Consider the following 27,130-nt stretch of genomic DNA (forward strand, 5'->3'; position numbering starts at 1 on the left):
TCAATAGATGGCGTTTGGATCTAATTCCCCCTCCGTAAAGCGTCGACTGCTAGTTCTCACCTCCGCATTTTTTAAAGGGCCTAACAGAGGGGAAGTGTATCTAGACCCGTATATATATCTATGGGCACGATGGTGCTGAATCTTCTCTTATCTAAAGAATGACTGCGCAGTTTAATGGCGACAGGGATACATAAGGAGGGATAAGAAAGATGAGAGGGATGGTGCAGACAAAACAGGGAGAGACCAAATAATCGGGTTTTTTTTCGGTTTTGACTAATTTGTTCCGTTGTGTTTTCTAAAATTTGGTTAACTTGCTATCAGAAACCCCTCCTTGGACGGCTTCAATATTCTCCCGGAACCTATTAACACGATGTATTTTTAATGCTCATTGTGCAGCTGGAGCAGTCCAAAGCAAAAAGCCAAATGGTGACAGGGATACATTAGGAGGGATAAGAAAGATGAGCGGGATGGTGCAGACAAAACAGGGAGAGACCAAAGAATCGGGTTTGTTTTCTGTTCTGACAAATTCGTACCGTTGTATTTTCGAAAATTCGGGTAATTTGCTATCAGAAACCCCTCCTTGGACGGCTTCAATATTCTCCCGGAACCTATTCACACGATGTATTTTTAATGCTCATTGTGCCGCTGGAGCAGTCTAAAGAAAAAAGCTATGAGGTATGTGTGAAGAGAATTTGTGATTTTAGCCCTGGACAAATGCCCACTTTAAAAATTTAATTCTGAGGGGGGTGACTGGCCTTAATTAATTAAAAACGTTCCATCTTAAGTGGCCAGTGTCCAGTTTTTTAATTAAAGTGCGTGGAGTCGACTGGCCACATGACCAGTTTAAAAAAAGATACTTATTTCTCAGCCTGGCCTGATTAGTATCAGGAATAGTGGAAGAATACCTACAGCTGAGCTGAGAGACCTTTACATAAAATCCGTACGTTTTCCTGAAGAGAAAGCAGAGATTCCTGTTATTATCGATTTCTTTTCAAGTTTTCACCCGTCTGGTGGCAGCAGCGCCTACAGACGCGAGAGTTCCGTCCATCACTGGCGAGTGGCGAAGCTCATTCAGTAGTCATTTATTTTCAAGAAACAACATGGATACCCTGCAGTCGACAGTGGTGGAAGCTGGCGCTTTGCTTCAAAGTTTATAATTAATTTATCTAATTAGGAATAGTATAATTCAAAATTTAAGCTGTTAAATTTCGGTTTCGGCAACCCTGGATCGAATAATAAACCTATTGTTCGTTGTGATGAGTTGGTATGTGGTATTTTGAACCTAATTTTGTGATTGCATGTTTATGTCATTGTCAAAATCATACACGGTCCGTATTTTGTCCAAGGCTTACGAAAACTTCATTAAGATATTTGGTATTATTATTTATTAACTCTGATGGTTCTAAATCGTTAGTAATTAATTAATTAATAATGAAGTAATTAGTTATTTTGTTAAATCGGGAATCGTTTAAATATTATACGGTGTTCAAGCACATTGTTAAAGGCTCTAAGAAATATATTTTACAGAAAGCAAACTTGCTGTTTTATGAAAGAGTTTAATGGAACATCATTGCTTCTTAGAAGCTAAAAATTTAACTTAATCTCTTTAGAAATTTGCCCGATTGCAACTTTAAGTATTAAACGGTTATCATTAACGTCTTTCAAACTTAATGATATGCTTGATAGTATTCTTTCAAACTTATTTGTACCATGTTTAACTGAAAGAGATTTATTAGGAGATATGATTGGTACTTTAATTATTAAATGGTTATTAGTAACTTATTTTTGGCTGGTATTAATTTGCAACTAAATAAGATGCATGATACATTCTATAATTCAAAGTTAGACATGACATTCAAATGTTCAGTACTAGAACCTTTTCTGATAATGTGACTTATAAGAATTAAAGTGTTAGAACAAAGATGCATTGAAGTTGAATCCCTGTCAAACGAATAGATGTTTTTTAAATTACTCTTATGATATGACAAGCCTATTAAATAGTCATTTATATTATTTATTTCAACCAAAACTCAAATAGAGATAGTTTACACACATGGAGGAGTCATGCCATTTACACCAGAAGGCCAGGCTAACTGGAGGACAAAAGAAGATTGGTTTTTGTCCTCCAGGTAGCCACTAGCCAGGCCTCCTTTTGTAAATGGTATGAATCATCCATGTGTGTAAACTATCTATTGTTTAATATATACTTGTCATTGTCTACCCCCCCCCCCCCCCCGGTGTTGCCAAACCTCTAATGAGCGAAATGACTTTGTAGATAAAGACTTGCATCTCAGTTTGAATCAGTTATTGACAAACTTTGCACTCAGAAGGTCTGACAACACTACGCGTATAGTTAAAGCTGTGAGAGGGGGGAGGATATTTTCCCATGCCATTTAGTTACTAATAATAATAAAAAAGAGAGATTTTTGTGGGTGATTTGTGCACAGAAATCTTAGAACCACTCTCAAGATTGAGATTGTATACAGAGTTTGAGATCTTGGTGATTTGGTGATTTTTTTTCCTTGTTTGATATAATAAACAAAATGTATTATTTGTGGGTGGCCAGATAATTCTTGTAATCTTCTATAGCTACTTGTAACATTATTTTAGTGATAAACTAAACCAGGGTTCATACAAACCTGAAAAACCGGGAAAACCTGGAAAAATCAGGGAATTAAATAATTGACAAAAGCCTCAGGGAAAATTCAGTTAAATTTCGAATTTTTTTGTAAAATTCAGGGAAATCAGGGAAATTTGCGTTAAACAGGGGCCGAGTAATTAAGCAAAATGCTCATGAACATACCCTCCATAGAATTAACATTACACTATACTTTGGAGGCTCATAACTCTGGTTATATTAGATATACGGGGATGTCCTTTGATTACGTAATAGTCATATTTGCCCCCCCCCCTCCTTCGTTAGGATACTCCATATACGGGAAAAACCTGGAAAATTCAGGGAAGTATATGGGGAAAAACCCGGAAATATCAGGGAAATTTGTTTTCCAAAAGTTGTATGAGCCCTGTTGTAACATTATTTTAGTGATAAACTAAACAGTATGGGGAACAAAGCTTAAATAAATTTATATCATATTCTGGAAATTTTTTGCCGGTTTTCCATTGGCTGCTAGCATTCTGCCACCATGGAGCAATCAATATTAAATTAGACATAGATGCATTTAATGCAATTTTAAAGGGAATTTCGTTCTCATTCCATGGAAAATGCAAATGGAAAACGGACAGCATAAGACTTAAAATTACTTAAAGGCAGACTTCCAGCGAAAAGGGTTCTAAGCTTCTAGCGAACTGAAAAGCGAGCATCGAGACTAACAATGAAGCAACCGTGCCGATTTTCGAAACCCCGCTATAGGGTAAAAGATGGAAGGGTTCTGGCTAGCTGAAAGCCGTGCTATGTGGTTCTAGCGAACTGAAGATACACAATAGAAATCCTTTTAAATTTCTTTCCTCTCGAGTTTTTGCTTTCCCCTGAAGGGAATTCTCCATTGTGTATCTTCAGTTCGCTAGAACCACATTGCACGGCTTTCAATTAGCGAGAACCCTTCCATCTTTTACCCCAGCGGGGATTCGAAAATCGGCACGGTCACTCCACTGTTAGTCTCGATGCTCGGTTTTCAGTTCGCTAGAACTCTTTTCGATGGAAGTCGGCCTTTAAAACATACTCTCTTTAAAATTCCAACTCATTTTCAAAGTGTGATATCTTTTCTTTTAAACTCATTACTGGAAAACGATAAAGACTAAGCTAAAGTTGTTTTTGTTCTTTTCTTTCAAATATTGTCATGATTATATATCCTTATGTCAGCACTTTAACTTTGCTCATAAAAAAAGTCTCTCATCTTAGCGATAAAATATCCTAACTCCTAAAGCAATTACTATATCCCTTTAGTCTATTTTCGCCCTAAGACTCCAAGAAAAAAGCTATTATTATTCACCCACGCGGAAATGGAGTTGGTAGAAAGTCGCGCCTTTTTACCTCTCCGAGTGACGATGACGTCACGGAGAGGTATTACACTGGACGTGTGTGTCAGTCACCGCGTTCGCAGTTGGCAAATCGGAGCAAACGTATAGAGCTATTTCAGTGGGGGAAAAATTTCGTCTGCTACGAAAATTGGGCCTGCCTTTGAGTGTAGGGCGGACATTTTGTGAGGGTTTTCTCTATGGGCAAATAGCATTGGTGACGTAGCCATTACCCCCTCTGAAATAGCTCTATATGGTATATCCGTAACGCGTTCGCAGTTCTTTTATAGTTGTTAGGGTACGCGGCGATCGGCTAGGGTTACGAAAAACGTCTAGCCTTCCAATGGCAGGGCTTCCACCAAAGGTTCACGCAATTGCGGGTTTTCATATCATCAGGGATATATTTAATTTTAGAAGTAGGAATGGAGAACAGAGTAATCTGGGCGCGCGTCAAAGTCCCGGACCCCCTTCCCCGGGACGGAGGGGTATGAAAGAAGAGGCGGGTCATAGCGACAGAGGTAAAAAGGAATTACGTATTTTTACCCGTCCCCGTCAGCAACGTCATCAAAACGTAGTTTAAGTGAGCCAATAAGATAATTTAAACTTTTCGTTACGTTTTGGGGGGAGGGGCTCTATACTGGGCTATATGAGTCGGACTGAAGTAAATACTAACCGTTCTCCATTCCTACTTCTAAAATTAAATCTATCCCTGATATCATTTATTGTGGATATACCGTAAATTTCCAAAAATTATTAAAGAGGCATACGCTAGAATTCAAACGTCATCAATAGCTGTTTTTAAAATTATTTTAGGAATAACGTTTCTTAAAACTAATATTAAGGTAAATTACTGACGATAAAAATAATTAATATCTATTAAATTTACCTAATTGTTTAAGAAAAACCTCTTAATCTTGACTCGGAGAGGTTTATTTTGATTTCCCAACTTGTTTTTTTTTACTCACATCTAATCTTTTTCTGGAGCACGTGAACCTAGAGTTATTTTCCGGTCAAAGACTAAATCGCGGGCTTAAGCTGAACCCCTAAATTCCACTTGCTGCTATTTAAAATCTAATCGTATGTTCGCTCTGTTGATTAAGAAATGCAATGCAGTAACACGAATTGGAGTTTTTTCTTCTTTTTTATGGTGATGAGATTAATTATAATTCAGCTCTTTCAAGTTGGTGTAATATTATACCGAATTTTCGCCTTCGTTATCTGTCATTAGCGAATGTTTATTTGAAATTGAAGGCGTTTTTCCTTAATAAATCATTCAATCAATTCTAATAAGGGTTTGAATGGTATGTTCTAATATTACATTATATATTTTTTTGTTCAGTTGTATAGTGTAGAGATGTGAAATTTACTGTGATTTTTAAAAATGGTGATTTACCCATTAAAATTCTGGGGAAAACTAAAATTACCTAATTAAGGGCAATTTATTACTGACGTTTATATAGTGTATTAAACCACGTTGAATTGTGAGCACTTTATACCTAGTTTGGTGAACTAATTGGAAATTGAGGTAAAACTGAACTGAAATAGACAAATGTGTATAGTCTCTGATAGTTTAGTATACTTGGTTCTACCAGAAGGGAATAATAGAAGAAGGATGACACTCTGTATCCTCTTAATGCTTTAGTTATATAACATGATTCTTCCCAGACTCACCCCTTTTTGTTTGTTCTCCCGCTCATCAAACTTCAGCTGGGTTACTATCGCACCGTGGGGTGAATTCTATAACTAAATCCTCAGCAATCAACCCACAAACCAAGAAGTTATATCAGTATCTCAGAGAGAAGGTATAAGATGCCTTTGTATTCGCGCGCCATAGTCCCAGTCCCGCTATCAAAATACAAGGGGGGACGTAAAAGGAGGCGCCGGGCTATTTCGCCTCTCCTCAGTCGGAAAATATGACTGTAATTTTCGTCACTCGCGTCGTCGCGCTGACGTGAGTTTTCAAGAACCAATGAGATGCTGGTTGTAATTTAGAGACGGAGATTGACTCCGGACCTACGTTTGGACTGGAGATAAAGCTGGAAATCTGGCGAATTTATACCTTCTCTCTGAGATACTAGATATAACTTCTTGCACAAACCTTGATTGTCTTGACGTGGGACAAAAATCTGCACAAGCGCGCCTTGACAAATAGTTAAGCGCTAATAGAGTAAATTGAGTAATGACGAGGTAACTATTTATCGCGTATATGATAATTTTACGGCTGTTCATGGGAAGGGTCCTATTTTGTTAGCGTTGTATGGTATGATTTTTACTCCAGCTTAAACGCCCTTCCACCAAGATTTGATAATTGGTTTCAACTAAGATTTCATATTGGTTCCGTAATTTCCCTCTTATAGATCATTTCGATGTAACTAAGAGGGAAAGACACGGGTAAAACTTTGCCTTCCATCTCGATTTTTGGCGCCTGCGCAGTAGTCTTGTTCTTTGTATCGTGAGAGTGCGCTGACAAGGTAATATATCAACCCTCTTGTATGTCCCGAAACTGAGGGTTGCCAACACCCTTTTTTCACGTGGAAAAGGTGTACTGTAGTCCTAGCTAAAACTAGTAATGTATAGAAACCTCATGGTGGGCCCCGGTAAAATTACCAAAATCGGGGGGTCCCATCAAGACAGCCCTACAGGTGGCCCGGACCCCGGGAAAACTAACCGAATTGCCCCCTCTCTCTCGACAGCCTGGGTTCTAGTCATTTTTAATCGCAGCATTTCAACCAGAGAGAATTTAGAAGGGGAGTGGAAGGGGTGGTTTGGAATGTAGCGCAACGTCGTCTGCTAAACGTTATCTAGGCAGGTCGATTTCCGGTATGATGCGTTTGTAATAGATAGATTTTAGAACACGTGACCGGAAACTCGCCTACCCCAAAAAGCTCAACGCGACATCTTGTTTGGGCGTCATCACGTTTAATAGAGTCAAAGGGGGGGGGCTTCCACTCCCCTTCTAAATTCTCTCTGTTTCAACTTGTTATTCAGGGTACGTACAGAGCCTGGTCAAGTCAGGGATTTGGAAAATGGGGCTAAAGTTAGGGATTTAAAGGTTTTTTTCCCTAAATGTCTAGGATAGGTCAGGGATGTTAAGGTTTTTTCCTTAAAAGTCTAGGATAGGTCAGGGATTTAAAGGGTTGTTTCCTTTAAAGTCAAGGATTTAATTTGGTATATCGAACCGTACTTCGAGATGAGCTAGGTGTGATGAAATGGGCTAAGGTAAACATCTTAAAATGATCATGGATATTGGCAAACTTTGGTCAGGGATAAGTTGGAAAAGTCTGGGATTTTCAATATAATAATTTCGTCCAAAGTCGTTGAGATTTTTATTTATTTACCCATCAGTTTTCAGCTTTTTAAGCAACTTAACGTAACAACAACAATGTAGGGAAGGGTATGTTGAAAGATTTCATTCATTCAACCTGTTGAGCGCAACGTGGGAATGCCTTTGTTCGATTGAGGGGGAAGTTTCTCTGATAGATTTTGAGTTATTTTGGGAACTCTGACATTTAAAGGTCAAAAATAGCGCGCGCGTTTAAACAGGCGCTTCCTACGAAAATTGATTTTTCAACTCGACCGATGCTCGGTTAACTCGCTTTTTAGTTTTGCTCCTAGTTCATTCCAAGTCGTAAAAGCGTCACGCTCAGGGCTATGGGATGGGCTCCTCTCTGAAGAGCTATTTAAACACCGAGACGAGTGTCTAAGTTTAATGCCAGTTTTCTTGGAATTTTGAAAGTATCGCGCAACCGTCGTAAAGCCGACCAGTTAATCTTTTATGCAATCAGAGAAATCATAAGTTTGTAAGATATGTTCCATAAGTGTGACACGTCCATAATTCGTAATGCTAGAGACTTGTTGAGAGCTAGTTCGAGAACGACAAGCGAAAATTGAAGTCCTACACTCGGTTAATTTAGTCTGCATTACTAAGCCATTGACGGCGTCTCAACAGGCGTCGCTTTACCTCGAATCTATGACCTACGTCACTTCATGACAAGCTCCAGTTTGTAACCAGTGACAAACTTACGAATGGAACATATCTTATGAACTTAATGGAGAAATGTTTAATTATGTCTAGCTACATTTTGTTTTGAATGAGTTTGATCTCTTTATGGTAATTTGTATCGTTTATTCTTTTTTAATCTATTCAGGATTAAGATATGCGCCTAAGGATTAGCCTGAAGCTTCTGTTCCTGGTGTTTCTAATTGGAGCCGTGCTCACCACTTTGTCATTATGGACAAAATGCGGTGGAAGTGGTCGACGCGAAATTTCACTGTCATCGCAAGCGGCAAGGGTGGAAAGGTGGAGACATCTTCAGTCCTCGGTCCATCAGCGAGCGTCACCCAAACCTAATGACCCCAACGCTGACTCGCAGTTGGCTTCTGGTAAGTGCACAGTCACTTTCTGTACACTGTTTAGTTCCCAAGTCAGGTGAGCACATGAAAAATTAGGTCGCGTCGTATAGTTAGTATACATAGTGAACAGACAAGTGTTTCCAGACATTTGTGAGTGCAATTCAACAACAGACTGAAAAGCTTGTAGCTCGATGTAATCATGACCACGAGTTCGGTTTGAAAAACGTGCTATGTGATTATGTCCGTAGTGTTTGCCTGTCAAGATAGCCATTGTAAGCTGGTAGGGTTAATATTCTTTGCATTATGTAGGGTGTTCCTATAAGGGTGACCGAAGGACCGAAGTTAAATAATGGGTTTTTCTACGAGTGATTTGAGTCGAAAATGTACTATGATTGGAGTGTTTTACGTATGACCCCTTAAACATAATTAAGAATCTGAAAGACAATTTCTAATTTAATTAAGAGGTCACTCGTATAAAACTGGTAAACGGTGGTTCTTATGGCAAAATGTCATAGAACACTTTTGACTCAAAATCTCCCTTAGAACCCACTGTACTTCGGCCCTACCACCCTTTTTGAAACGCCCTACAGTCTGCTACTACGAACTTTCTCGAGGCGTCACACTCACACCCTCTGATCTGTTACTCAGACCATACAATTTAGACTACCAATATTGACGTCATGGTACCCGTAGCTCCTCCCTTCTCAGTACCACTCTATATAGGACGTAATTCAAATTTCATAAATAGCCATTTATGTTATAAATTTTAGTTGATAATGACAGTGCCATTTGGGTATTTTAATAAATGACCGTATTCTCTACAGGTAGTCCATCTCCCGGAAGCCCCATGCTTAACGACATCGTCGACGAAATGATGGCCGATTTCGACTCGGCCGACTTAGCAGACAATAACCGTGGTCGTGGAAGCCAACTGGCGCCAAGCGAGGACAACGTGGCAAATCCTTCGGGCAAACCCGCGATACGCGTGGCGGCCTCATCCGTGGCTGAAGTGTCCGATGTAGAGTGTCGAATTAACGACCAGTACAATGTTCCTTGTAAAAGATCGGGCGCCGAAGTATACTTGCCCTTTTACGGCTTCTTGCGCAAGTACTTTGAGGTGTATGGAAAGTTGACCAAGTTACGAGATGGACAAGAACGATTCGAGTGGCAGCACAGTTATTCGCGAGTCTTCTACCCCAAAAGGACTTACAATCCAACTGGAAGTTTCCTTTGGTTTGAAAATTACAACGTCGAGATCAGGGACCGTGTCAAATGCATTAGTGCCCTGGAAGGTAAGTCATTTAACAAATTTTTTGTTCACCCAATTTTGCACCCTCAAAATTTGCTTCACCATATGTCATTATTAATATTAGCCAAGTTTGCAAGTTAAAGTGTTAGTGACATAATTTTCGTCATCCACAAACTTAAAATGCGAAAAAAAATCCTTGAAAAATCTAGTTTATTATGATATGTTTACTTTTTTATTTGGTTTCGTAGCAATTTATTAAATTGCAATCAAAGTATTGTGTTTGGAAAAGGCCTAGTTGAGATTTTCTTTCGTTTGATGACGTAGTAAGGAGAAATTTTCACTCTAGATGTCGCTCACGTGACGCGTGTTAGTGTCGCCGCGCCGCGTTAAGCCTAATTTATTCAGATTCTCGCGCGCGCCGCATTAGTAGACTCGGGAGTCTCGCGCTTGGCTTTTCCGCGAGATGCCGTGAGTGACGTATCAAGGAGAAAAACCCGCCAAAAATCTTCTCCGCAAATTTGCTTTTGTCCCCCAAATTTCAAGTTTTCGAAGTGTTTTTTCCCGTGTTTTCCTTCATATTTAAATATTAATCAAGCATATTTTTGGAATCAGAAGAGTTTAAATTCTCAAAAAAGTAAGGTTTTCTTTAGATTTGAGATAATTTTTAAATCACGTCGCTATTCCTTTAATTTAATTTCCCCAATGGGTAATTGTCGAAAACTCCCATTTTAATTTCCTGTCCATATCGAAGATATTATTCACCCAATTGATAGTCCACATTCTGAATGCGAACCCAATTTTCGTGATCCACAATAGGGCGAATGAGATGACCTCGGGTCAGAGAAAACGGTCCCAAAAAGTTCAAAATTGGCCCCTTGGAATTGTATTTTAATGTGATGAAATTGCAAATCCAGGTGGTAGCTTTATGATTGAAGGGATACTTCGGGCTAGAATTTTTTCTGTTTTAATCGAAAGAGCCGTTTAAAAATGGTATCATCTGTAATTACATGATAATTGGTAGCTCCTAGTTGATCGTTTCTAATTATGCACTTAGTTTCGTGGGTCTGTGCTCTTGCTCTAATCCGTTTGCAGTATCGCTATTTCCGGAGAAAGTATTGTTCCGATCTCTTTGCACACTTTATATTTTAAACCCCCTTAAAACCAGAAGTATATAATACTTCTCTTAGAGAGAAGTGTACCACCACAAAGCGGGGTAATTGTAACATGATTCTTCTCAACATCAGAATATTTAGAGCAAGGTTACTAAACCGAATCTCATACGCGATAAATAGTTCCCCTCATCATTACTCTATTAGCGCTGCTTAACTATTTGCCAAGGCGCATGCGCTTGCGCAGGATTTTTGTCCCACGTCAAGACAATTAAGGTTTGTGCAGGTTGATTGCCGAGGATTTAGTATACTACCAAACAGTTATAAAATTCATCCTAGCAAGGTGCGATGCCCATCTGAAGTTTGATGAGCAGGAGAGCAAACGAAAATGGTGAGCCGCATGGGAAGAATTATGTTACATAAAATGAAGTATTAAGAGAATACAGAGAGTTTCATCCTTCTTCTATTATCCCCTTCTGCTAAAACTAGTTGAATAGGCTATTCCATTCATATTTTTTTTTTTCTAAAAATCACGTTATGGGTTTTGAAAACTTTATATTTTAGGATAAAAACTCCCTTTCATCATCAGCTTTTCGAATTTTTTTTTAATAGAAGGAAAATTTGAGTCCCTTTTTTCTTTATTCTCTACAACTTTTGAAGAAGTTTACCTTATCCGAATATTCCCAAATGACACCCAAGAAAAGAGAGCCTGGGCTAAGAAAAGGAATTTTTTTTTCTTCTTTTAAAGAAGCGGGATTTAAAATAGATCACGTTAGGGTTCCCTTTCGTATAATGTTGAAAAGTGGACGCCGTTATTTAAATACAGTATAGCCAGCCTGTAGAGATACGCCGTTCGTTTTTCTTTTCTTTTTTTAGCCACACATCTTTTGTGATGGGATAAGATTTTTTAAAAGTCCATAAACGTGGATTTAAATAAGCTCATTTTGCGCCAAAGAATTTTTCCGCTCTTTTACTGTAACTTAGATTATGTCCCCAGGCTCATCCCAGAAAAATCAATGGTGTTATATAGACTGTTCCATTAATTGCTTAAGGAGAAATCAACACACAGGCCCTCTTTGGTTATTTCCCTGGCGCCTAGAGGCAACGCCAGACGGAGCCCAAGTTTCACTACACTGCCTCTAGCTGTGCTTAAATAGCCCATGAAGGTGACCTCCCCGCCACTGTGGTATTTGCCGGGAGTCCAGCGATCCTCTAATTCCTATAAAATCCTTTATTTTTGATCCTGCCCGATATTATCCTATAATTTCATGAAAGGTCCTATATTATCCTATATTTTTGATATAGTCGAAGTTTTCGTATAGTTTTGCATTAAATTTATCAAAATTTAGCGCTTTTATCGAGATCACATTTGACTGGACACCGAAATTGCGGAGTTCGCTTCACTCGCTCAAGATGTTTTTGTAAATTATAATCTCATTAAGTTCCTCTTTTCAAATTAAAATCCAATTTGTTATTTTGTTCAGATTTTTCTACGTAGTTCAAGCCAAAATAGTGTTATATATGAGCATTTTTAGTAATATATTTTCCTATAAAAACACATTTTTCTTCTATGAAATCCTATAATTCCGTCAAAAAAATCCTATTTTGGAATTAAAATTTTGGCTGTGCTCCCGTATTTGCTTCTCTTATGGAATTAATGGAATATTCTATACGAGAAACGGTGGTAAGCGAAGTATCATGACGCTCAACAACCAGGAAACTCGGAATTACGCAAACTTTAAATGACTGTAAACATTGTTCAGAAATAGGACTCTGAGTAATGAATCTCTTGCTAAATTAGTTTCTAGGTCATTTATATCTTGTATTTTTGTTTTTATTTCTGGATTCTGTTAATTATGGACCTGGTAGTGTAGAAATGTTTTGTCTACACGTAATGTACACGAGTCTAAAAAGTATTTTGGGAATGCGAGTGGGCCGGTGGGTGTAGGAGGGATAGTCGCCAGGAAATGATTCGAATAGAGTAGTCATTTAACTGTGATAGAAGGGTAAAAGATTTGACTGATTTGTTGAATTATTTCTCTAGATGGGAAAATGTAGCCTTTGCTTAACAAAATAAGCGTCTACCTTAAATTAAGGGGGGTGTTCTTTGGGCGATTTTGAGTTGGAAATTTTCTATGCCATTTTGCCCTAAGGGACACTGTTTTCGAGTTATGATTTGAAATTATGTTTTAATGATGACCCCTTAATTAAATTAGAAATCATTGTCTTCTTAATTAAATTCAAAAGGTTATCCGTAAAATACTATAGACAATCTTAACTTGAAAACAGTGTCCCTTAGGACAAAATGTCATAAAACATTTTCGACTCAAAATTGATTTTCCAAAGACCATCCCCCTTAATTTATGAGAGACTTATCAGAATGGACTCTATCGTGCTTTACTAACGCGTGATCGAGTGAGGGTAGCAAACGTATTCAAAAGTTTTGACTCAAATTTCATTAATGCGACTCGTTTTAAGTCGTCTGCTCCTAACTCTGAACAGGGAAAATAAACTCGACCGAAAGGAAATTGTTGAGGCGACCAAAGGGAATGTAAAATTTTACCAAGAAGTGATATCTAGTTTATTAGGGAGAAGGTGTAAGATGCCTAAGTATTCGCGCGACATAATCCCAGTCCCCCTTTCAAAATACAAGGGGGGGGCGTAAAAGGAGGCTGGGCTATTTCACCTCTCCACAATCAGAAAATACGTAATTTTCGTCATTCGCGTCGCGCTGACGTGACTTTTCAAGAACCAATGAGATGCTGGTTGTAATTTTGAGGCGGGGATTAACTCCGGACCTACTTTTGGACTGAAGATAAAGCTGGAAATGTGGCGAATGTATACCTTCTCCCTAGTAAACTAGGTATCACTTCTTGATTTTACTCTAATCTGAAAGGGACTTTAGTCTTAGAAAAAAGGGTCGAGACGTTCTGAGACCCCACGAGTTCTTGATGAGGTACAGCAGATTTATAACATGTTAAAGAATGTTATGGATCTTTTTGCGATATTTTTCAACCATAAAAAAGAACGAACGATGAAACGAGATCCTTATCGCAATAACTCGTATCACGACAGTCATCGTAAAACAATGGAACTATAAACTGAAGTATAAAGTTCAATCCTGTGTAATTCTGCCACATTTCCTCGAGATTGCTTCATAAAAGTTTATATATATAACTTTCTCATCAAATATTGTTGTACTCGCGGCTGGCTTTCGCCTTTGCGGTATACGTCGCGTTGCCCCTGACAACAATCCTCGACTTTTCTCTTACCATACTTAGACGATAAAAAAAGAGAGCGTCATTGACTCGCGCAATACAACCTGACGACACGAATGCAACCATAAGTAACGTGCTTATAAGTATGACGTTTAAGTAGAAATAGAGAGTTTTCGGTTAAGGGAGGAGCTAAGATTCGTGAGATAATTTTCACGGGAATAAGGGAGGGTTTAATGCAGAAGGAGAGCTGAAACCCACCACCAATATGGCTGCAAGGACGGTCGTAAGACTTAGGAGAGTGTAACGTAATACTCAGCCAACTGAACTACTGCGTGATCAAGGGGACCATTTCGATGTTACTAAGAGGGAAAGACACGGGGGTAAAACTTTGATTTCCGTCTTGCTTTTGGCGCCTGCGCTGTAGTCTTTTTGTATCATGAGAGTGCGCAGAGATGGCAATGTATCAACCTCCTTGTATGTCCCGAAACTGAGGGTTGCCAACACCCTTTTTTCACGTGGAAAAGGTGTACTGTAGTCCTAGCTAAAACTAGTAATGTATAGAAACCTCATGGTGGGCCCCGGTAAAATTACCAAAATCGGGGGGTCCCATCAAGACAGCCCTACAGGTGGCCCGGACCCCGGGAAAACTAACCGAATTGCCCCCTCTCTCTCGACAGCCCTGGGTTCTAGTCATTTTTAATCGCAGCATTTCAACTTGTTATTCAGGGTACGTACAGAGCCTGGTCAAGTCAGGGATTTGGAAAATGGGGCTAAAGTTAGGGATTTAAAGGTTTTTTTTTGCCTACCCCCGTTTTACGTCGAAAAGGTCTATTGGACCAGTGCTCCTTATAGACCATTTGCGGTCCGACATATTCGTATGGCTATGCATATTTAAATTGAATTGTTATTTAAAAAATAAAATTCCTCGCTTTAGTATACAGTCTGCTTAATATTGGGACACAAAGACGTTATATGGGGCTTCAGACTTGCCCGTCCACCAAAGTCCTTTGTTGTTTGAAGCCATGTCTAAAGTTTTTGTTCATTGTTCCGTTTTAAGAAAACAAGGTCTTGAAATACCAGAAAATTTTACCCCCTACTTTTAAAAAGGGTCTGTATAATAGTGGAGACCAAAAACACGCAAAAGTTGATAAAACACTTGAGAACGTTAATAGAATTAGAGTGTAATTTTCCCCCCAATATTACCGTTTCCCTTGTACATCGCCGCCATATTGACAAGCCAGAGCCTAAGAGGCTATTCATACGTTCATAGGGCCGGGAGTGAAGATGTAAGATGGTGCAATAATGATGTTGATGGGCGACCTGCGGCAATGAAGGTCTCCAAGTGTACCTCGCGCACGCCCTACCCTTCGGTAGGCTACCGAGTAGCGCCATTGTATTTGTATGATAACTAGCTTCTTTTTTAAGACACAGAGGGGGGGCATCCCCCATATACGTTTCCGTACCGTACGACCTTACCGAAACGCTGAGGATGCTGGGAGGACTTCGTTGCCCTATGCCCTTCCTTAGATGGTTGTACAGACTGCAACTCTATAGGGTATGGAGGTTTCTACTCCATGCTTCTCTCCTTCAAGCATAGGTCCTAATTATGAATGTTATAAAGTGCACTTAAAAGGTAGACAAGGTTATCCCACACCACTGGCTTTACTCGCCCCATTTCCTGTTCCGCGGCTAAGCAAATTGTATGTAGTTTTTGACGAGCAAAGTTTTTATCATTCGACCCTCCAGACGGAAGGCCTAGCATTTACAAGCTCAAAGTAAACTTAATGGAATTTAAACGCGAAACGTCTTAGTTCTCGTACACATTTTTAGCCAATTTCTTAAACTCTGTATTACGAAAATAGAAATTTAGAAGCGTGTACCTATTGTTGTTATCTTACTTAGGACGCAACCTTACCATCCGCGAGGTAGTAGTAAGTCTCCAACTTTCCCTTTTCGTAAAGCAATATTACGTGTTTACGAATTGTCTAGTGTCCGACCCTTCCTTTAGCACCGTCAGTCTATGTCTCTTGTTATCATTTCTCGCAAGTAGTTTATACTTTTATCGTCTGTGGCACGTGGTGTTTTTCATGGACTCTTTTAGCAAAAACACTCCGGAGCCTTCTAAAAGACTTCTATTTTTAGTAACTCCGTTCTTGTTTAAGTCAGGTACAAACTATCTTTGGGTTTTCGTCTAAAATCGTCTATCTGCGTCTGTCTCGAGATTAGACCCCAAGTTTTCTTTAGTTCTTTTTCCGCGTCTTAATGGTTGACGAAGGTGACTCTGCGATGTTGCTATCGTCACTTGACACTGTTCTTAAAGGCTAACGGACCCGTCTAACAGTTTGTAGGCTAAGGCAACTAAAATTGCGTTTATATCTTCCAATCCCAGACTACCCTAAAAACGGATGGTGGTCAAGAAATTGCTTTTACGAGAACTATAAAAGTTGACCACTAATGGTTGTCAGCCGGGGAGGTTTTTGGCAGCTTCTAATAAAAGTTATAACCCCGTTTACGTTCTTGGCTTCCCTCCCACCTTATATAGAACGAATTTCGAAACGATTCTTTTCATACACAGTAGAAAGTAAACTATAGTAAAAGTAGATATAAACTAAGAATTAGTTTGAATCTGACATGGACATTTTTGAGCTAATCACAAATGAATCTGTTTCATCAGCCGTTTTCCAAGAAGGCCACCATTTAAAAATAAAAACTGTAAAGTTTAAAGTATGGGAAATTCATTCCGAACTGTAGACGTTTATCTCGAGAAGGTTTGGTTACACCTTTATAAGAGGGGCTGCCAAGTATAAACCATTGCTCCGACCAGGTCCCTGTTGTTCTGCTAGGTCCTTAATCTATCGTATAATCGGGTTTGGTTATACCTTTCCCCCGCCATTTTCAAAGAGGGCTGCCCTGCAAGGTCCTTAATCTGCAATAAAAATCTTTATTTGGTCTTTTAATCGCCCTATTTTCCTAAAACCACAGACAAAGGTATTTGTTTAGTAGTTAGTCATTGGGAAGATATGTAGAATAACTTGTTTCCGGGCGTAAATAAGTTGGGAAATTTCGTTAGTCTAAAGAAAAATAACTGTAAACAAGTCCAAATAAACTTCCTATTTTGTTGAAAATCGGTGAAGATAAAGAGCATTAATAATAATAATGTTCTTAACTTAACTTAATACTTAGAAACGTGTCCGTTTAAGACATTTTTATATATTAAAGATGTCATTTTGTTTTACCAGTGGTCGTTCCTGAAACATTTTTTGGTCCCTATTTTTATCATAAAATGTCCCTTTTAACTTGTTTTTCCTTTATTTATTCTTAAGATTTTGGTGGGAGCACTGATAACCATGAACTGTTTAGATTTGCTCAAGGCTTTATTGAAGAACTGATAAACATTTACATTATAGTAAAACTTTCAACAAAAACTAAATCTTTTTTCTCTCTCTCTGGGAACCAGAAACGTCCTATATTTTCCTATAAAAACACACATTTTTCTTCTATAAAATACTATAGTTTCAGAAAACAAAAATTTCTATAAGGTATTTAAATTTTTGACTGAGTCGCTCACTATCCTCTGAGTGGTAAAATTTTGCCTTTGAAGAAAATATAATTCGCCGAACTTTCTTAGCTCTATACCTTCCTTCCTTCGTATTAGGCGGTCTCTCTTTGACTTACTTTCGGGTAATTAAAAGCGTTCAAGCTTGAAATTCAATGAATTTTTCAGAAAATTATAGATTTTTTTTCTTCTGATGGGTTTTCGCATCAGTCTACCCAACCATTTTTTCTGACGCCTCCAACTTTTTATTTTCTGCAAATTTTAAAGGGATGATGAAACGGACTGATAACAACTTTTTAATGATAACACCAAAAAACTAGTATTATTTCGGTCGCTAATTTAGAGTTATCTGTGAAGGCCTAGGATTAGCACTTCAACGTTTGAAAAATTGTATAATCTTAGCAACAAAGGCACCTAGCGTTGCCCGTCAGGCGGTTTGGATTAGTTTTCGGCCCGCCATTTTTAAAAATGACGGCCATAAGGCCTGTCTATTGGATATAGAGAACCAGTGTACTAAATATGAGTGAAATCGGTTGAAATTCGCGGACGTTAATCCATAAAGGATGTTTTTACTTTTCGGGCCGCCATTTTAAAAATGCCGGCAAATCGAAAGCCATAAAGCCCCTCTATAGGGTATAAGGAATAAGTGTACTAAATATTGAAGAAAATCTGTTGACATTTACGAACGTTACTCCGTAAACAAGGTTTTTTACATTTCTGGCCGCCATTTTTCAAGATGGCGGTGGATTGGAACAATCTTTCGCAGTACGTGCCTAATACTTAAGAGTAACGACCCTGCAAAATTTTAGTTTTCTAGGTAAAGCAGGTTGGGCTGGGCCTTGATTATCAGTCAATCAGGACTTAGGCTTATGTCAATTTAATTTTAACGGAATGTTTTTGATGTTATTTTCATTATTGTAATGTAATTTTATTCTCCCTTTATTTGTACGGTCCATTGGATTTGACTCCAATTACTAAGAGAATTTATTCCATTACTCCTTTACGCGTAATCGGTTTTCCTCGAGGGGTGCGCCCAGAAAGTGTAATACCAAGAATTCATTGATGTTAACTAAGAAAATATGATCACTTAGTTCTATGCTCGCATACTTCGTAGCAAAAATTCTTTGATAATAATTTTCACAAAATGTAAAGGACGTTGAAATTACTATTCAAGTATGTTAATATGGATTAAAAAATATAGTCTCCAGGGATAGATTTAATTTTAGAAGTAGGAATGGAGAACAGAGTAATGTGGGCGCCCGTCAAAGTCCCGGACCCCCTTCCCCGGGGCGGAGGGGTATGAAATAAGAGGCGTGTCATAGCGACAGAGGTAAAAAGGAATTACGTATTTTTCGCCGTAGTTTAAGTAAGCCAATAAGATAATTTAAACTTTTCGTTACGACGTGTTGGAGGGAGGGGCTCTATACTGGGCTATGAGTCGGACTGAAGTAAATACTAACCGTTCTCCATTCCTACTTCTAAAATTAAATCTATCCCTGGTCTCTCCATATTCTTAGTAACGTGGATGAATTCTTGGTGAAAGTTTATAAATGTACCTCTGACTGTATACAATTAACCTCGAAACTCATTACATATTTAAATGAAATCAGAATTACAAATATTTAATGAAAGTATAATTCTGAGGGTAGAAGGGGTGGGAGTTCCTCATATTACAAGGCACGAGCAAGCTTCAATGGAGTATACTTTATGTTTTTATTTATGATCTTTTGTAGGCCTGATGGTTTCCACTTTCCCGCCAAGGGATATTTAATAATTCCAACAAGTCTATTTTGTTGTTAATAATATATGAAGCGGTGCAAAATTATATTCTCCAAGCGGTCGAAATATGCAACGCTCTGATTGGTCATCGACCTTCATTTCAAATTAAGGATGTAAAGAAGATTAGTTGTATTGAACGTTTTGCTTCTCAACTTCCGCTTTCTAATTGGTTTAAATATAGTGAACCGGATATTAGTTGGAAATTGAAACGAAAAAGAAAAATAGTATGTCAGATCTGTTTAGCTCATCTTTCCACTCCTCTTCTTTATATCCTCTATGGTGTCGGAAAAATCCTCCACCTTAATTTAGAAAGTTTCTACGTGCTAGCAGAAGTAAATAATACTTCTCTTCGAGAGAAGTGTACCACGAAGCGGGGTAATTGTAACATGATTCTTCCCAACATCATTTTACATTTGGAGAAAGGTTACTAAACCGAGGTAAATAATTCCCTCATCATTACTCTATTAGCGCTTAACTATTTGCCAAGGCGCATGCGCTTGTGTATTTTTGTCCCACGTCAAGACAATCAAGGTTGCTACTTGGATTTAGTACCAAATAGTTATAGAATTCACCCTAGCACGGTGCGATGCCCATCTGAAGTTAGTTGAGCGGGAGAGAAAACAAAGGGTGAGCCTGGGAAGAATCATGTTACATAACTAAAGTATTAAGAGGATACAGAGTGTCATCCTTCTTCTATTATCCCCTTCTGGTGCTAGATATAGTATTTTCCCCGTTTTAGAAAAGCGCTAACTCCCTTTGATCAATAAAATGTATAGAGTTCCTTTCAACGCTGGGGCAATGATAAATGGGCCGGAAACAAAGCTTAGGGTATGGGGTACTACCCCTTCGGGCACGCCCCCCAGACCCTAGTGCCCCCTAAACGACTCTTGATTAGGATTTCCTACCGCGGAACCCCCAGGGCGTGAGAAGAATGAGAATAATTCAGAACGGATAGCCCCGAACCGTTACATTACCCCAGAAAAACTACATTATAAATCGAAAGAGGTGATGATTGCCCTGAACCACGTCTTCTCTATATGAGCTTTTACACTGCCAGAAGTGAACTATATAAAGTGCCCATGCTTTCCTATAAAAAAGAACGCCTTTCTCTGCGTCTAGTTTTGATAATCCTTGATGAACTTATTTGCAAAGTTCATAAGATTTGTTCCATATGTTTGTCACTGGGTACTGAGAATTTAAATAGGTGAAATGACATAGATTCTTGTAAAGCGATGCCTGGTGAGGCGCTGTCAAAGGCTTAGTACAGGCTAAATAGGAAGATGGACTGCAAAACTGCGTGTAGTCAATTCTTTCGTCGTTCTCGTTCTAGTTCTGGGCATAAGTCATAAGATATGATCCATAAGTTTGTCACTAGTTAGGGAGAGCTTTTCATGAAGTGACGTAGGTGATACGTCATATATTCTCGTAAAGTGCACCTGGTAAGGCGCTATCAAAGGCTTAATACAGACTAAATAGGAAGGTGGACAGCAATTTAATCTAGTGTAGTCAATTCTCGCGTCGATCTCGAACTAGCTCGAGCTGTAAGTCTCTACCCTTACGAAGTATGAGTAGTGTCATACTTATGGAACATATCTTATATAAACTTTGCTATTTCTTTAATCAGTAATGCATAGATTTTTTCTACTTTGTTTAATTATTAATGTAATTTAATTAGTTTTATTTTAATCTTAAAGGGGTTCCAGTGTCGACTCAGTGGAACGCGAAAGGTCATATCTATCCAATCCAAGTGGCGCAATTCGGACTGAGTCATTTCAGCAAGAATTTGACAGAGAAACCGCCGACCGTCATCCATTTGGACAACGGTTACGTCACTAACAAATCCAAGTGGATCGTCACCGGCGAGGATGGAACTGAACTCCAATGGGACCAAAATACTCCAGCAAGAATTAGACGAGAAGAGGGAATCATTCAATTTGAAACTGATGGTCAGTTTTTAAATTATTCCAGCCGTAATATAATTTTTATTTTTGAACATATCCTATTTTATCCTATAATTTCATAAAACATCCTATAATATCGTATATTTTTAACTTAGTCGAAGTTTTCGTATAGTTTAGCATCAAATTTATCTAAATTTAGCTCTTTTATCGAGATCGCGTTTGACTTGACACCGAAATTCCGGTGGTTCCGAAATTTTCATGATTAAACTAAATAAATAATGAATTTATATTTCGCAGGTCCTGCCAGTGATCTCGCGGTGACCTTGTCACTAGAGGGTAACGACTTAACGGAACTCTTCCTTAGCCTGGACATCTTATTCACGTCAAACGGTAGCGTGTCGTGCGTTCTTAGCGAATCGGGAAAATCAACGCGATACACGGTTCATTACATCACTAGCGATATCTTAATAGAAAGTCGATATCGTGACGTCATATATGGTATCGGTACCGTACCAACGAACCCCAGCGCGTTCAAAACCTTAACACGCGATTTGCGTATTGACTTACTTAAAGGGTTAGCCTTACAACATCCTAAGAAAAAGATTACGAAATTTCGTAATTTAACTTTACGACAAATCGAATTTCGCGGTGAGGGGGCGCTGGCCAACGTGACGTTAGCGTCCTCGGCGCATGTTGCCAATTTTTTCGCCGCCTCTGATTGGTTAGTTCGAAACCAGGACGCCAAAGGTGGTTGGCCCATCATGGTGACGCGTAAGTTATCAAACGGTATGTTAGAATTGAAACCAGGTTGGTACTCTGCCATGGCTCAGGGACAAGCCATGTCTCTTTTAACGCGGGCCTTCGGGGTGACCAAAAACTTATCATACTTAGAAACGGCTCTTAAAGCCACGAAGCTGTTTAACACGCGGTCCGAACACCACGGTGTTATGACTACTTTCTTGGGTAAGTACGTTTGGTACGAAGAATACCCAACAACCCCGAGTTCTTTCGTATTGAACGGGTTCGTGTACTCGCTGATTGGTTTGTACGATTTAAAACGTTCCTGTACTCACGTGGCGTGTAAGGAAGCCGCGCGTTTGTTCGACGAAGGTATGACCTCGTTGAAAAAGATGTTGACATTATTTGATACCGGCTCCGGGTCCATTTACGATTTAAGACACTTTTCTTTGGGCATTGCCCCAAATTTGGCTCGTTGGGATTACCACACGACGCACATTAACCAGCTGTTGCTTTTAAGTACTATAGATGATGACCCTATTTTGTCAAGTACCGCCAAAAGGTGGATTGGTTATATGAATGGTACCAGAGCCTCGCACAATTGAGAAAGTTCCATGTTTGGAAGTTGGTTAGACTTAAACTTGGGTTAAATCTTCAAGGTTGTAATGACCTCATTGTTGGGGATCGCGGGGATCACTCATAAACTACCTCACATAAATTACCTTTTAATTTTTACATACACACTACTTACCCCTCAATCGTCGTCTTACTACCATGACAATTACACTATCTCCCTCAAAGATGAAGAATCGCTGGTAATTCCTAAGAGGAGAGAGATAGGGAGAGAGAATCAGTATTGGCATCCGTTATCCATGCGTGGTGAAAACGGGGTTAAATCTACGGTACACCGCGGCGCCTAAGCGCAGCTTACTCGCGCATAGTTGACGTAGGGGATGACAGAGATAGAGATAAGGCGAGGAGGTCAAAACCCCCCCATGCGCAAATGATGTGCGTCCTAAAACTAAACGTACCGAAAATCGTTTTTACTACCCCCCCCCCCATTTTCCCATTTTTCGCCTGATTTTATAAAGCGTGTTTTCATCTCCCTCTCTCTATCCTCTTTGGTAATTCTCCTTCAAAACAATGTAATAAGAGTCAAAAACTATACTCAATTGAACCACTCTTTGTGTGGTTTAATAGCCCAATAAATAAATCTCCCAACAATTTAAAAGCAATAAGCGACGTCACCTTAGCCCTCTTCGTCACATACTGTGACGTAGTGATGAACCCCCTCCCGTCCTAAATTGTGTGACGTAGCTCATGAACGGTCCCCCATGGTTACTAAACTAGAGCTTGAATGACAGTTACATGTTCACTTGGACATTGTAGGGATGATTTATGATGAGTGTTCCTTAATTTTAAGGCCATTGACCTTGAGATAATTCAAGGTCATGATGACCTCATTTTCGATGCCATTGAACTTAGAATCTGGCTGGATTCGAACTGCCAGAGCCTAAAGCTATGTACCCATATTCTTATAAGCAGTCTTAGTTTCATCATGTTTACCTGAAACATTTGAACGTCTTGAGTTTTGAAAATGACGCCATTGTGACCTTGACAAGGTTAGGAAAATTATTTAAGTATTGATTGTGAAGACCCATTAGAGTGCCATGCCGCGAAGTACTCCACTAAGATACTATCCTATATCGAAAAAAAAAGAAAAATAATAATAAGAAACATATTTTGAGCTATAAATGTATTTTCTCAAAATTTTAATTTGCGGTGAAACTAATTGTTCAAAATAATTGTCTTTCGGAAGCGTTTTTATAGTTTTTGTTTTTGTAGAAAGAGTTTATTTACTAACGGTGGCGGTTTTTGGGTAATAGCGGAAAGTTATACGATGTCTTCCGTAAGTTTGACACAGGTTACCAGTCTGAGAAATAGTACACTGGTTCAAAACTAATTTATTAATTGCTTGGACCAGTTTTTAAATTCAAGTCTTGATTACTGGTCAAAGGGATGAGTTTATTAATTGCAAATCTTTAGGAAAACGAATGGTGACAAGTCCGAAGACCAATTGATTATTTTGGACACTAGGGGTCACTGGTAACAAGGACTAGTTTAAAAATTATTGCTATTTCCCAGACTGCTGGTTACGTAGAGTGACGTAGGTGAAACGTCATAGATTCTTTGAAAGCGACGCCTGATGATTATTTGGTGAACTGTGGCGTTACAAAACGTCTGTTGATTGTCATACTTATGGAATATATCTTGTAACTTACGGTTATAGTTAAGCTATTTCGGGTGTGGGAAATTTAGACTTTAATACCTAGTGTTTGAAGAGTTTTTGAAAAAAAAAAAGGTATTTTAGCCACTAAAATATCTGTGATAGAAAAAAAATACGTCAAAAATGCCATTTAATCAATTTAAATTCCTATGTAATAATTTTAGAGTTAAATATAATAGGTATCGTGGAATGGCAGAAAAGGTTATGAATATTAATTTTAATAACCAACTAACTTAAATGTGCCATTTTGAAAACGCGCGATCCTCCATAAAGTCATAACCCTATAATATTTCACATAAGTATGTGTCTGGCTTAAGGGTTTGTAGTATCTGTTATGTCCATGCTGCGCCATATACATTTAAATGTCTCTCTTTAAAAAAGGGACACGACCTACTGTGATTTTCTTTCCTTATTCGAGTCGGGTGGAGATCACAGTAGGTGATGGTTTCCGTTTTGCAGCAAATTCACTGCCACCAGGTGACACGACGGCAGAAGACGCCATCTCTACCCTTTTATAAATGATCATATCAACTCATATGCATGGAGAATATTATGGGGTTATGAAAGAACCTATTAATTATTTGTCTCTTGATCTGAACCTTCATGTATTACTAGATCTCTGATTTACAATAATTTTTTTATACCTTTAATTCGTAGTCTTAAGCTTTTAAACCTTTTATTGAAAATAATTGATAAGTAACCAATTATTTTCATATATACTCACCTTTATATTTAATTAAGTATATGCATTTTTATTAGGAACACTTTACGTTTTAATATTTTCTTATCATTTCTGAGTGAGTTACTAGGTGCTGTTCTTCGCTGTTGCCCACTCTCTGCTTTAATATACGATTTAATTAACATTAAAAATTACTCGTCAAAATCTGATTATGTTTGAAAAAGTTACTATCTGTGCATTTCAACTGCTTTGACCAATGTCCCTTGGTTAAATGAAGATAATTAGTAAACTAATTAACGATCTATGTATGGTTTATGAACATATCACGACCATCTTTGAAATGGCTGAGCAGAAAAACTTACCGAAAACTCCATGACGGAATTTTTTTTTGGGGATATTTGAAGCATTTAACTTATTACAAATACAAATAAAACAAAAAAAATAACAGGAAAGTGAATCACTGGAGTAGTGATTGGATGAGAGCCTTGACTACATTGTCACATTACTAACATCGTGGATTCGTGGTTCTTTTCCGAAGCGTGTTTACATGTTTGAACGAAGGGTAAAAAGCAAAATTAAGTGATTTTTTTATCGATTCTTTTACTAATTATAAGACTAATCCGCATAGTGAAACATCCAAGAAATGTCTCCGAATGATTTTAAAATGGAAATTAGTTTGAGATTTCGTGGATAATTTGAAATTTGCACCTCCGACCAATCGTGTAACGCCCTGCCTTTTTGTTCATAAAATTCCCGTGACACTCTTTATATCTTGCGCCACGATTATGTCACATCGCTCTCAATTCTTATCAAATTCCGTGCTTAATATCAATCGACACTAAACATGCCATGGAAATTTTGTTAACAAAAAGGTAGGGCGTTACGCGATTGGTCGGAGGTGCTATTTCAAATTATCTAATGAAATTTCAGCCTAATTTGAATTTTAAAATCATTCGGAGACCGTATTTCCTGGATGAATGTTTCACTATGCAGATTGGTCTTATAATTAGTAGAAGAATCGATAAAAAATTACTTAATTTTCCACTTCACCTTCCCTTTAAAGAAATTTTTAACGATATAGACCAAACTTCTCAAACATAATAACCCCATGACACATGCACAGTAGAGACTGGTCGACAGCGAAGAATAACACTTAGTACGTTTTCACCTTTTTAATTTTAAACACTTTCAATACCGCGTTACTGTTAAATAGATGGTATTTCTTTTTGTTCAAAATATCGCGATAAATCTTGAAAAATCGTTCCCGTCCCATATATCACGTGACTTTAGAATAGTTTATAATTTATTTAAAAAAATCCAACGTAAAATGGTCGAAAAGATTTGGAGAAGAAAGTTGGCTATAAATAGATTGATATATCGCTCGTTCCAAAATAATTCAAAGAGATTAAATAATAATAATAATAATAATAATAATAAAAATAAATATTATTAAAAATAACAAAAAAAGAACGCATTTGCATATATATTTTTGTACATCAAGAACGTGCCCTGTTATTATATATGTAAGATTTGTGTAACTTGTAAATAACTTATACTTGTAAAATGGGATTTAGCTACGTGTATATAAGGTCATTTGTATCGGGGGATTAAACAACAACTAAAACCAAAACCAACATTTTTTTATTCCTCTAAAATATGCTGGGAGTTTCTGAAAACTCCTCGTTTTGACCTAGATGCGATAAATATGATAACAACGTCATTAAGCCTATGATTTTCTCCGTGCATTGCATTATTTATTGATTCCTGTAAACCCCAGGGATGACCAACACGGGTCTCTGAAATTTATTCTTTGGATTAGGTTACTTTGTCCTTTTTACATATCCCTGATTTTTTCCCCATCTTTAAGTCTCAATAATTTGGGAAGCGGTTTTTCGGCGCTTTGTGCAATTAGATTTAAAATATAAAAGTGGTTATGTTCCCAATAGATAGTTTACACACACACATGGAGGATTCATACCATTACCATTTACGCCAGGAGGACAGAAACTTATCTGCTTTTGTCCGCCAGGTAGCCTGACCTTGTGGTAGGGATGTCAACTTCCCACAAAAAAACCGGTTTTCGGTTAACCGGTTAATTTTTATGGCCGGTTTAACCGATTCAAAAAACTGGACAAAAAAACCGGTTTTTCAAAAAACCGGTTTTTATCCGGTCGTTTATGATAAATGTTGAAAAATGCGATACTCCAACGTAAACTCAAAGACTAAATATTAGTACCGAGTAGTTAGTACCAATAGGTGTTAAGTAATGCCGTTTTTCATTGGTAT

General features: G+C 38.2%; 1 protein-coding gene across 2 annotated transcripts; it reads left to right on the plus strand.

Moving 5' to 3' along the window:
• Positions 1-1,073: 1,073 nt before the first annotated feature.
• Positions 1,074-26,474, plus strand: Hsepi (D-glucuronyl C5-epimerase). Of its 2 annotated transcripts, none has more exons than XM_089860236.1 (5): positions 1,074-1,264; positions 8,124-8,358; positions 9,153-9,620; positions 20,934-21,185; positions 21,438-26,474. In XM_089860236.1, exons 2-5 carry the CDS (start codon positions 8,133-8,135, stop codon positions 22,481-22,483), a joined length of 1,992 nt encoding a protein of 663 aa, XP_089716362.1. In that variant the 5' UTR covers positions 1,074-1,264; positions 8,124-8,132; the 3' UTR covers positions 22,484-26,474. The 2 variants fall into 2 exon arrangements, with proteins under 2 accessions (XP_089716362.1, XP_089716370.1); XM_089860244.1 differs by lacking the exon at positions 1,074-1,264 and adding an exon at positions 6,947-6,964.
• Positions 26,475-27,130: the final 656 nt, after the last annotated feature.

The sequence above is a fragment of the Phalangium opilio genome, unplaced genomic scaffold (assembly GCF_054372755.1).
Source record: "Phalangium opilio isolate 3A_F unplaced genomic scaffold, DU_Popi_V2 ptg000011l_1, whole genome shotgun sequence".
NCBI lineage: Eukaryota > Metazoa > Arthropoda > Arachnida > Opiliones > Phalangiidae > Phalangium > Phalangium opilio.

Coding starts and splice junctions, on each gene's coding strand:
- Hsepi (XM_089860236.1), top strand. CDS start 8,133: ATGCGCCTAAGGATTAGCCTGAAGCTTCTGTTCCTGGTGTTTCTAATT. Junction 8,359..9,152: donor TGACTCGCAGTTGGCTTCTG/GTAAGTGCACAG, acceptor TATTCTCTACAG/GTAGTCCATCTCCCGGAAGC. Junction 21,186..21,437: donor CATTCAATTTGAAACTGATG/GTCAGTTTTTAA, acceptor TATATTTCGCAG/GTCCTGCCAGTGATCTCGCG.